The sequence below is a fragment of the Oncorhynchus clarkii genome, unplaced genomic scaffold, assembly GCF_045791955.1.
Source record: "Oncorhynchus clarkii lewisi isolate Uvic-CL-2024 unplaced genomic scaffold, UVic_Ocla_1.0 unplaced_contig_8367_pilon_pilon, whole genome shotgun sequence".
Classification (NCBI taxonomy): domain Eukaryota; kingdom Metazoa; phylum Chordata; class Actinopteri; order Salmoniformes; family Salmonidae; genus Oncorhynchus; species Oncorhynchus clarkii.
The window spans coordinates 40,001-53,343 of record NW_027260806.1 but is presented as its reverse complement, the minus strand read 5'-3'; the positions used below and the strand labels follow the sequence as shown (position 1 = coordinate 53,343).

Below are 13,343 nucleotides of genomic sequence, written 5' to 3'. Positions count from 1 at the left end.
ATATCGTTTTAACTAGTCCTTACCAAAGACAATAGGGTGTATATTGTGTTAACTAGTCCTTACCAAACACGGTGAGGTTGATATTGTTTTAACTAGTCCTTACCAAAGATAATAGGGTGTATATTGTGTTATCTAGTCCTTACCAAACACGGTGAGGTTTATATTGTGTTTACTAGTCCTTCCTTACCAAACACGGTGAGGTTTATATTGTGTTATCTAGTTCTTACCAAACACAGTGAGGTTTATATTGTGTGATATAGTCCTTACCAAAGACAATGAGGTTTATATCGTTTTAACTAGTCCTTACCAAAGACAATGAGGTTTATATTGTGTTAACTAGTTCTTACCAAACACAGTGAGGTGTATATTGTGTTATCTAGTCCTTACCAAACACAGTGAGGTTTATATTGTGTTATCTAGTTCTTACCAAACACGGTGAGGTTTATATCATGTTAACTAGTCCTTACCAAACACGGTGAGGTTGACCATGTTCTCTCGGTTCCCAGCAGGGAAGGTGGTGTACTCGCAGATGTATGCGGCCTCATCAGACAGCCTCAGGTTGGAGAACATGATGGTGGTATCCTCCAGGGACGGGGTGCGGTGGCGGACCGCAGCCTGCTTGAAGGTCACCCTCTCCTTGAAGGGCGGGAGCACGGACACCCCCAGCGACGGGTTGGCGATGGCCACGTTCTGTTTGGTGCCGTTCAGGAACTTCTGCCACGTCACCTGAGAGATCTTGACTGGAGGGTTGGAATTAACGAAGATACAACGCAGCTCCACCTGGGAGCCCACGAAGCCTGACTTAATGGAGTCCATCTGGACACTCTGTCCATCTCCAGCTGAGAGGGGGAGGGGAGGGGGAGGAGATGGAGAGGAGAGAGGGTGAGAAACAAAAATATAGATATAATCACAATCTACAGGGAAGCCCGGGCCCAAGCAAAGCATTGCAAGTCGATACGAGATACATGCTCAACAAGTCAACAAGTCAATTACAGCCTACTAGGCAATGAATACAGGCGTCATCCATCCATCCATCCATCCATCCAACACACACACACACACACACACACAATTACACTGATGTCAGTAGAATACCAGGCAGGTAGCAAGCATGTAGAGAACCTGGGACACTGAAGTCAGTAGAATGTAGAGAACCTGGGACACTGAAGTCAGTAGAATGTAGAGAACATGGGACACTGAAGTCGGTAGAATGTAGAGAACCTGGGACACTGAAGTCAGTAGAATGTAGAGAACCTGGGACACTGAAGTCAGTAGAATGTAGAGAACCTGGGACACTGAAGTCAGTCAGTAGAATGTAGAGAACCTGGGACACTTTAGTCAGTAGAATGTAGAGAACCTGGGACACTGAAGTCAGTAGAATGTAGAGAACCTGGGACACTGAAGTCAGTAGAATGTAGAGAACCTGGGACACTGAAGTCAGTAGAATGTAGAGAACCTGGGACACTTTAGTCAGTAGAATGTAGAGAACCTGGGACACTGAAGTCAGTAGAATGTAGAGAACCTGGGACACTGAAGTCAGTAGAATGTAGAGAACCTGGGACACTGAAGTCAGTAGAATGTAGAGAACCTGGGACACTGAAGTCAGTAGAATGTAGAGAACCTGGGACACTGAAGTCAGTAGAATACCAAGCAGGTAGCAGGCATTGGGTATTTATTTGTCTTTTTTTACAATTTAACAATGATCAGAAAAATCTGACACAGATAATGCCCCGTTCTTCCTTCCACCTACACAAAACAGCAGGCTACACAGAAGCACATCATACAAAACCCTTCCCTCCCTAACACATGAACACCCCCTCTCTCCCCTCTACCGGTATTAGCATCAAAGATTAACAACAACAAAAACGAAACAGAATGACCTTCACATCCAAAACAACTGGAAGTCAGGTAGAGTAAGTCCTCTTTATGGAGAAGTGTTTTTGATGAGATGGGAGGAGGGGGGGGGATAAAGGTCAGGGAGAATGAGAAGGGAGTAGGGAGAAGGGAGTAGGGAGAAGGGAATAGAGAGTGGGGAGTAGGGAGAAGGGAATAGGGAGAAGGGAGTAGGGAGAAGGGAGTATGGTGAAGGGAGTAGGGAGAAGGGAGTATGGTGAAGGGAGTAGGGAGAAGGGAGTATGGTGAAGGGAGTATGGTGAAGGGAGTAGTGAGAAGGGAGTATGGTGAAGGGAGTAGGGAGAAGGGAGTAGTGAGAAGGGAGTAGGGAGAAGGGAGAAGGGAGTAGTGAGAAGGGAGTAGGGAGAAGGGAGAAGGGAGTAGTGAGAAGGGAGTAGGGAGAAGGGAGAAGGGAGTAGTGAGAAGGGAGTAGGGAGTAGGGAGAAGGGAGTAGGGAGTAGTGAGAAGGGAGTAGGGATTAGGGAGAAGGGAGTAGGGAGTAGTGAGAAGGGAGTAGGGAGTAGGGAGAAGGGAGTAGGGAGTTGGGAGAAGGGAGTATGGTGAAGGGAGTATGGTGAAGGGAGTAGTGAGAAGGGAGTATGGTGAAGGGAGTAGGGAGAAGGGAGTAGTGAGAAGGGAGTAGGGAGAAGGGAGAAGGGAGTAGTGAGAAGGGAGTAGGGAGAAGGGAGAAGGGAGTAGTGAGAAGGGAGTAGGGAGAAGGGAGTAGTGAGAAGGGAGTAGGGAGTAGGGAGAAGGGAGTAGGGAGTAGTGAGAAGGGAGTAGGGAGTAGGGAGAAGGGAGTAGGGAGTAGTGAGAAGGGAGTAGGGAGTAGGGAGTAGGGAGTTGGGAGAAGGGAGTAGGGAGAAGGGAGTAGGGAGAAGGGAGTGGGGAGTAGGGAGAAGGGAGTAGGGAGTTGGGAGAAGGGAGAAGGAGCCAAATCCTAGACTTTGTTACCCCCCTCTCATCTCTTCACCCCTCCTCTCTTCACCCCCTCCTCTCTTTACCCTCTCCTCTCTTCAACCTCTCCTCTCTTCACCTCCTCTCTTCACACTCTCCTCTCTTCACATCCTCTCTCCACCTCCTCTCTTCACCCTCTCCTCTCTTCACCCCTCCTCTCTTCACCTCCTCTCTTCACTCTCCTCTCTTCATCTCCTCTCTTCACCTAGTCTCTTCACTTCACCTCCTCTCTTCATCCTCTCCTCTCTTCACCCCCTCCTCTCTTCACCTTCTCTCTTCACCTCCTCTCTTCACCCTCTCCTCTCTTCACCTCCTCTCTTCACCCTCTCCTCTCTTCACCTCCTCTCTTCACCCTCTCCTCTCCTCACCCATCCTCTCTTCACCCTCTCCTCTCTTCACCTCCTCTCTTCACCCTCTCCTCTCCTCACCCCTCCTCTCTTCCCCACTCTCTTCTTCTCTTATCTCTTCTTCTCTCCTCTCCTCTGCTCTCCCCACCCTTTTTCTCTGCTCCCTCCATCCCTTCCACCCATCCACCCCCCATCAAGCCTGTTCTGACTTTAATGAGTTTCAGTCACAAATAGTTCAATGGCTGCCAGGAGCCTCTAGTTCTGTGAAGAGAGCACTCTACTACACAACGTGAGTGTTCAAATTAGCCACATTAAAAAGCAAGCAATTAGTAAGTGGAAAGGGCCGTCTACTCATTTCTCCCCCCTGCTTCATGGCTGCCTGTGAGCGGTTCATTAGGAAACTAGAGCCTCTCTGGCTGGTATGGTTTTAACCTATCAGGATGGCTATGGGCCTCTCACCAAGCCGGGTGGCCGTCTCTCTCTCTCTCTCCCTCTCGAGCTCTCTCTCGCTCTCTCTCTGTAGTTTGAATGTGGTCTCTGGCTGAAGGATCAGAATGTGTATTCACTACTCAGTGTCTCCAAAGCTCTCTCAGATCCTCTACTCCTGGATCTATCCTCCCCTCCTGACTCCTCCTGGATCTATCATCTCCTCCTGGATCTGTCCTCTCCTCCTGGCTCCTCCTGGATCTATCCTCTCCTCCTGACTCCTCCTGGATCTATCCTCCCCTCCTGGCTCCTCCGGGATCTATCCTCTCTTCCTGGCTCCTCCTGGATCTAACCTCCCCTCCTGGCTACTCCTGGATCTATCTTCTCCTCCTGGCTCTTCCTGACTCCTCCTGGATCAATCCTCTCCTCCTGACTCCTCCTGACTCATCCTGCATCTATCCTCTCCTCCTGACTCCTCTTGGATCTATTCTCCTCATAACTCCTACTGGATCTATGCTCTCCTCCTGACTCCTCCTAAATCTATCCTCTCCTCCTGGCTCCTCCTGGATCTATCCTCTCCTCCTGACTCCTCCTGGATCTATCCTCTCCTCCTGACTCCTCCTGGATCTATCCTCTCCTCCTCCTGACTCCTCTTAGATATATTCTCCTCCTAACTCCTACTGGATCTATCCTCTCCTCCTGACTCCTCCTGGATCTATCCTCTCCTCCTGACTCCTCCTGGATCTATCTTCTCCTCCTGACTCCTCTTGGATCTATTCTCCTCCTAACTCCTACTGGATCTATGCTCTCCTCCTGACTCCTCCTGGATCTATCCTCTCCTCCTGACTCCTCATGGCTCCTCCAGGATCTATACCCTCCTCCTGGCTACTCCTGGATCTATACTCTCCTCCTGGCTCATCCTGGATCTATCCTCTCCTCCTGACTCCTCCTGGATCTATCCCCCCCTCCTGGCTCATCCTGGATCTATCCTCTCCTCTTGGCTCCTCCTGGATCTATCCTCTCCTCTTGGCTCCTCCTGGATCTATCCTCTCCTCTTGGCTCCTCCTGGATCTATCCTCTCCTCTTGGCTCCTCCTGGATCTATCCTCTCCTCTTGGCTCCTCCTGGATCTATCCTCTCCTCCTGACTCCTCCTGGATCTATCCTCTCCTCCTGGCTCCTCCTGGATCTATCCTCTCCTCCTAACTCCTCCTGGATCTATCCTCTCCTCTTGGCTCCTCCTGGATCTATCCTCTCCTCCTGGCTCTTCCTGGATCTATCCTCTCCTCCTGACTCCTCCTGGATCTATCCCCCCCTCCTGGCTCATCCTGGATCTATCCCCCCCTCCTGGCTCATCCTGGATCTATCCTCTCCTCTTGGCTCCTCCTGGATCTATCCTCTCCTCTTGGCTACTCCTGGATCTATCATCTCCTCTTGGCTCCTCCTGGATCTATCCTCTCCTCTTGGCTCCTCCTGGATCTATCCTCTCCTCTTGGCTCCTCCTGGATCTATCCTCTCCTCCTGACTCCTCCTGGATCTATCCTCTCCTCCTGGCTCCTCCTGGATCTATCCTCTCCTCCTAACTCCTCCTGGATCTATCCTCTCCTCTTGGCTCCTCCTGGATCTATCCTCTCTTCCTGACTCCTCCTGGATCTATCCTCTCCTCCTGGCTCTTCCTGGCTCCATCTGTGAACATACCGATTACCCCTCGCCACATTGCTGTGATGTATTGTTAAGGAGTTACAGAGCGTGTGTGTGATGCCTGAATGTGTGTGTGTGTAGGTAAGTGCTTGTGTGTGTGTGTGTGTGTGTGTGTGTGTGTTTTATTATATTTACAACACACCACAACTGTAATTAATACCCAGCAGTGAGGAGTGAACCCGCAGGAAGAAAAAAAATAATAATTTCCACTAGTTAATAAAATCAGACTCATACAACTGCAGTACTCAGGGTGAAACAGGCACACTCACCCAGCCGGATGACAGAGAGAGAGGGAGAGGGAGAGAGAGAGGGAGGAAGAGGAGTAGAGAGGTGATGCTGGAGAGAGAGGAACGAGAGGATATGTTTGTATGTGTGTCCTGATGGTGACTAAACTCAGCTCCAACAGCCTTGAAGTTGAAGGACACAGTCACAAAACAGAGAGACAGTCAAGCGCTTGGTTCAGACCTTGTATTCGTGGCCTTGAGCATTCAACAATATAGATTTAAGGAAAGAAAAACACCTTTAAGATTGCAGAACAGAATTGCAGCATAGCGCTCTTAAATATCCATATACATCAGCTGTGTTATGTTCATGTTTTGGAGGTAGATATTGTCTAGATATTGTCTAGATATTGTATGCACAGTGAATTCGGGAAGAATTCAGACCCCTTGAGTTTTTCCACATTTTGTTACGTTACAGACTTATTCTAAAATAGATTAAATCGTTTTTTTTTTACCTGATCAGTCTACATACAATACCCCATAATGACATCACAATACCCCATAATGACATCACAATACCCCATAATGACATCACACTACCCCATAATGACATCACAATACCCCATAATGACATCCCAATACCCCATAATGACATCACAATACCCCATAATGACATCACAATACCCCATAATGACATCACACTACCCTATAATGACATCACAATACCCCATAATGACATCACAATACCCCATAATGACAAAGCAAAAACTGTATTCAGACCCTTTACTTTGTTGAAGCACAACTGGCAGTGATTACAGCATCGAGTCTTCTTGGGTATGACGCTACAAGCTTGGCACAACTATATTTGGGAGTTTCTCACATTCTTCTCTGCAGATCCTCTCAAGCTCTGTCAGGTTGGATGGGGAGCGTCACTGAAAAGTTATTTTCAGGTCACTTCAGGGGGTACAGGTACTAACATGTACCCCCTGTATATAGTCTCATTATTAACCTGTACCCCCTGTATATAGTCTCATTACTAACCTGTACTCCCTGTATATAGTCTCATTACTAACCTGTACCCCCTGTATATAGTCTCATTACTAACCTGTACCCCTGTATATAGCCTCATTACTAACCTGTACCCCCTGTATATAGTCTCATTACTAACCTGTACCCCTGTATATAGCCTCATTACTAACCTGTACTCCCTGTATATAGTCTCATTACTAACCTGTACCCCCTGTATATAGTCTCATTACTAACCTGTACCCCCTATATATAGTCTCATTACTAACCTGTACCCCTTGTATATAGCCTCATTACTAAGCTGTACTCCCACACATTGACTCTGTACCCCCTGTATATAGTCTCATCACTAACCTGTACCCCCTGTATATAGTCTCATTATTAACATGTACCCTCTGTATATAGTCTCATTACTAACCTGTAACCCCTGTATATAGTCTCATTACTAACCTGTAACCCCTGTATATAGTATCATTACTAACCTGTACCCCCTGTATATAGTCTCATTACTAACCTGTACCCCCTGTATATAGTCTCATCACTAACCTGTAACCCCTGTATATAGTCTCATTAATAACCTGTACCCCTTGTATATAGTCTCATTACTAACCTGTACCCCCTGTATATAAACATAGTCTCATTACAAACCTGTACCTCCTGTATATAGTCTCATTACTAACCTGTACCCCTGTATATACACATAGTCTCATTACTAACAAGTACCCCCTGTATATAGTCTCATTACTAACCTGTACCCCCTGTATACAGTCTCATTACTAACCTGTACCCCCTTGTATACAGTCTCATTACTAACCTGTACCCCCTGTATATAGTCTCATTACTAACCTGTACCCCCTGTATATAGCCTCATTACTAACCTGTACCCTTTGTATATAGCCTCAGTACTAAGCTGTATTCCCACACATTGACTCTGTACCCCCTGTATATAGTCTCATTACTAACTTGTACCCCCTGTGTATAGTATCATTACTAACCTGTACACCCTGTATATAGTCTCATTACTAACCTGTACCCCCTGTATATCGTCTCATTACTAACCTGTACCCCCTGTATATAGTCTCATTACTAACCTGTACCCCCTGTATATAGTCTCATTACTAACTTGTACCCACTGTATATAGTCTCATTACTAACCTGTACCCCCTGTATATAGCCTCATTACTAACCTGTACCCCTGTATACAGTATCATTACTAACATGTACATGTACCCCCACACATTGACTTTGTTCTCCTGTATATAGTCTCATTACTAACCTGTACCCCCTGTATATAGCCTCATTACTAACCTGCACCCCTTGAATATAGCCTCATTACTAAGCTGTACTCCCACATATTGACTCGGTACACGCTGTATATAGTCTCATTACTAACCTGTACCCCCACATATTGACTCGGTACCCACTGTATATAGTCTCATTACTAACCTGTACCCCTGTATATAGACTCATCAATAACCTGTACCCCCTGTATATAGTCTCATTACTAACCTGTAACCCCTGTATATAGTCTCATTACTAACCTGTACCCCTGTATATAGTCTCATTACTAACCTGTACCCCTGTATATAGTCTCATTACTAACCTGTACAACCACATATTGAGTCGGTACCCACTGTATATAGTCTCATTACTAACCTGTACCCCCTTATATAGTCTCATTACTAACCTGTAACCACTGTATATAGTCTCATTACTAACCTGTAACCACTGTATATAGTCTCATTACTAACCTGTAACCCCTGTATATAGTCTCATTACTAACCTGTACCCCCTGTATATAGTCTCATTACTAACCTGTACCCCCTGTATATAGTCTCATTACTAACATGTACCCCCTGTATATAGTCTCATTACTAACATGTACCCCTGTATATAGTCTCATTACTAACCTGTACCCCTGTATATAGTCTCATTACTAACCTGTACCCCTGTATATAGTCTCATTACTAACCTTTACCCCCTGTATATAGTCTCATTACTAACCTGTACCCCCTGTATATAGTATCATTACTAACATGTACCCCTGTATATAGTCTCATTACTAACCTGTACCCCTGTATATAGTCTCATTACTAACCTGTACCCCTGTATATAGACTCATCACTAACCTGTACCCCCTGTATATAGTCTCATTACTAACCTGTACCCCTGTATATAGTCTCATTACTAACCTGTACCCCCTGTATATAGTCTCATTACTAACCTGTACCCCCTGTATATAGTCTCATTACTAACCTGTACCCCCTGTATATAGTCTCATTATTAACATGTACCCCCTGTATATAGTCTCATTACTAACCTGGGCCCCCTGTATATAGTCTCATTATTAACATGTACCCCCTGTATATAGCCTCATTACTAAGCTGTACTCCCACATATTGACTCGGTACCCGCTGTATATAGTCTCATTACTAACCTGTACCCCCACATATTGACTTGGTACCCGCTGTATATAGTCTCATTACTAACCTGTACCCCTGTATATAGACTCATCACTAACCTGTACCCCCTGTATATAGTCTCATTACTAACCTGTACCCCTGTATATAGACTCATCACTAACCTGTACCCCCTGTATATAGTCTCATTACTAACCTGTAACCCCTGTATATTGTCTCATTACTAACCTGTACCCTGTATATAGTCTCATTACTAACCTGTACCCCTGTATATAGTCTCATTACTAACCTGTACCCCCACATATTGACTCGGTACCCACTGTATATAGTCTCATTACTAACCTGTATCCCTGTATATAATCTAATTACTAACCTGACCTAGCTGTATATACACATAGTCTCATTACTAACCTGTACCCCCTGTATATAGTCTCATTACTAACCTGTAACCCCTGTATATAGTCTCATTACTAAGCTGTACCCGCTGTATATAGTCTCATTACTAAGCTGTACTCCCACACATTGACTCTGTACCCCCTGTATATAGTCTCATTACTAACCTGTACCCCCTGTATATAGTCTCATTACTAACCCGTACCCGCTGTATATAGTCTCATTACTAACCTGTACCTGCTGTATATAGTCTCATTACTAAGCTGTACTCCCACACATTGACTCTGTACCCCCTGTATATAGTCTCATTACTAACCTGTACCCCCTGTATATAGTCTCATCACTAACCTGTACCCCCTGTATATAGTCTCATTACTAACCTGTACCCCCTGCATATAGTCTCATTACTAACCTGTACCCCTGTATATAGCCTCATTACTAACCTGTACCCCCTGTATATAGTCTCATTACTAACCTGTACCCCCTGTATATAGTCTCATTACTAAGCTGTACTTCCACACATTGACTCTGTACCCCCTGTATATAGTCTCATTACTAACCTGTACCCCCTGTATATAGTCTCATCACTAACCTGTACCCCCTGTATATAGTCTCATTACTAACCTGTACCCCCTGCATATAGTCTCATTACTAACCTGTACCCCTGTATATAGCCTCATTACTAACCTGTACCCCCTGTATATAGTCTCATTACTAACCTGTACCCCCTTGTATATAGTCTCATTATTAACCTGTACCCCCTATATATAGTCTCATTACTAACATGTACCCCCACACATTGACTCGGTACCGGTACCCCCTGTATATAGTCTCATTACTAACATGTACCCCCACACATTGACTCGGTACCGGTACCCCCTGTATATAGTCTCATTACTAACCTGTACCCCCACACATTGACTCGGTACCGGTAACCCCTGTATATAGTCTCATTACTAACCTGTACCCCTGTATATAGTCTCATTACTAACCTGTACCCCCTGTATATAGTCTCATTATTAACATGTACCCCCTGTATATAGTCTCATTACTAACCTGTACCCACTGTATATAGTCTCATTACTAACCTGTACCCCCTGTATATAGTCTCATCACTAACCTGTACCCCCTGTATATAGTCTCATTACCAACCTGCATCCCCTGTATATAGTCTCATTACTAACCTGTACCCCCTGTATATAGTCTCATTACTAACCTGTACCCAATGTATATCGTCTCGTTACTAACCTGGGCCCCATGTATATAGTCTAATTACTAACATGTACCCCCTGTATATAGTCTCATTACTAACCTGTAACCCCTGTATATAGTCTCATTACTAACCTGTACCCCCACACATTGACTCGGTACCGGTAACCTTGTATAGAGCCTCATAATTTTATTGTGTTAACTTTTATTTTTTACTTTAGTTTATTTAGGAAATGTTTTTTTTAACTCTATTTGTTAGTTAAGGACTCGTCATTTCATGGTGAGGAAATGTTGTATTCGGCGTATTAGACAAATACAATTTGATTTGATTTGAATACATACAAACAAAATATCTAGGTCAAATAGGGGAGAAGTTCCTTTGTCAGGGTGACCAAGCCCGGGCTCTGGCTGAGCAACTCAAGGACCTTCAGAGACTTGTCCCGAAGTCACACCTGCCCTGTCTTGGCTGTGTGCTTAGGGTTGTTGTCCTGTTGGAAGGTGAAACTTTAGACCAGAGAATCTTGTCTCTCATGTCCTTTAGGTGCCTTTTAGAAAACTCCAAGCGGGCTGTCATGTGCCTTTTAATGAGGAGTGGCATCCGTTTGGCCACTCTACCATAAACACCTGATTGGTGGAGTGCGGCAGAGATGGTTGTCCTTCTGGAAGGTTCTCCCATCTCCACAGAGGAACTCTGGAACTCTGTCAGAGTGACCATCGGGTTCTTGGTCATCTCCTTGACCAAGGCACTTCTCCCCTGATTACTCATGTCATGACGTGGCCCTTTCTGGGTGTAGATCGTGGCTTCCCCCTCTTTCACTCTCTCCTACACCCAGGTTCTGTTATCTCAGGTCGTAAATTCCTGGCGGAGACTCTCTCCCCCTGGCAATGCAGTATATAGAGAGTCTCCCCATGCAGAGAGAGACCACAGAGAGAACAAAGGATTTCACGTGGCCAACTCCTAAAAAAAATTAAACCATATGTCCACTTGTGAGAATGGTCCTTGGACACTTAAGGGACAGCTATGACAAGTGTGTTTCATTTGGTGACCTCATGGAGGACAGGAAACACACATAACTATATCTCTGAATGTGTACATTTCTCAATTATGTTTTTTGCATCCAATTCTTGTATAAAATGAATGAGTAAAGATTAAACTATTTGTGAAATGATGTAACGTGATGTTAAACCTTTAATGTGAGAGAATTGCATTCCCTTTAAAGTTTAACGAAGTCCTTGGCCATGCCCCCGTGAGCAAAGACATGATCGGGTGTCATGGAACCGCCTTTTCTACTGTTATGAAGAAAAAATATATCCTGAGATAATCCTCTTCAGACTCAGAAAACCCACCGCTTGAGCTGTGATTGCGAATAGTTATGTGTAGCCAAATTCTAACCAGCATTGGCAGCACGGCTGGAAATGGTTAAACTCTGAGACTATCGATCCCTACAGAATAAGAGCAAATCTTAGATACGAAGTGTCTGCAGCTAGGAATGACGTAGACCGAGGACGAGAATACTGACAACCGCCGAATCATCTATCTATGAGAACATTTCTGAATGGTACTCTGAAGTATCCATTCTAACCACGAAAGACTTTGATCTTCAGGGAAACAGAAAGAGAAAGAGACTCAGATGAAATCTCCAGCAGACAGACCAGATTCCAACAGAGAAGACAACAATGACATACACAGTAAATATGTACTTGCAATTATTCTCGAATGAACGGCCGTTCACGTGTGCAAAGGATTGGCAAATCAATGTATGTGTTTATATTGTAATGAACCCATGAATCAATGTTGTCTTTCCCGCTCTCTCTCAGTCCACCCCTCCTTCCATTTGTCCACCAAGCCATCATATCGGTTTAGCCCACTAGGGGATATTACCTATCATTGTTAGTAACATATATCTACTGTTGGTTTGTTTATGCATTTCTGTGATTATTTAGTTAGTAAATAAATGATTAAGCCATTTGGTGTATGGGATGATTTATAGTGAACGCTGGGTTTGTGCAGATAACCAACAATTTACGACATTCAGATGAGACTGACGTGAGGTAAAGAATCATTAATTAATAGAAGACTAATTGATCAGATATTAAAATATCTGAACAGTTATATTCAGAAAATTCAAACTTTGTAATCTGAAGATTTTCCGTTGTGTCCCGACGTCCTAGTTAATTAAATTTACATGATTAGGTTAATCACGTGATAATAATAATTACAGAGAATTGATTTGACAAAATAACAGTCTTCACCTTTAATGATGCCAAAGACACAAAACTCAGTTTGAACGTGTGGCCAGGTCCAGGAAGAGTCTTGGTGATTCCAAACTTCTTCCATTGAAGAATGATGTTCTTGGGGACCTTTAACGCTGCAGAAATGTTTTGGTACCCTTTCCCAGATCTGTACCTCGTCTCAATCCTGTCTCTGAGCTCTACTAACAATTCCTTCCACCTCATGTATTGGTTTTTGCTTTGACATTCACTGTCAACTGTGGGACCTTATATAGACAGGTGTTTGCCTTTCCAAATCATGTTCAATCAATTGAATTTACCACAGGTGGACTCCAATCAAGTCAAAGAAACATTTCAAGGATGATCAATGGAAACAGGAAGCACCTGAACTCAATTCCGAGTCTCATGGCAAAGGGTCCGAATACTTATGTAAATAAGATATTTCTGTTTATGATTTTTTTTAAATACATTTGCAAAACGTTTATTTAAAATAGGTTTTTCTTCGTCATTATGGGGTATT

General features: G+C 44.3%; 1 protein-coding gene across 1 annotated transcript in view; it reads right to left on the bottom strand.

Moving 5' to 3' along the window:
* LOC139401779 (nectin 1b-like) overlaps positions 1–13,343 on the bottom strand; it is a 61,841-nt gene that overhangs the window by 29,652 nt on the left and 18,846 nt on the right. The window contains exon 2 of the mRNA XM_071145747.1: positions 468–839. Within this exon, the coding sequence (XP_071001848.1) occupies positions 468–816 (349 nt within the window). The 5' untranslated portion in view covers positions 817–839. The remainder of the gene's footprint in view (positions 1–467; positions 840–13,343) is intronic.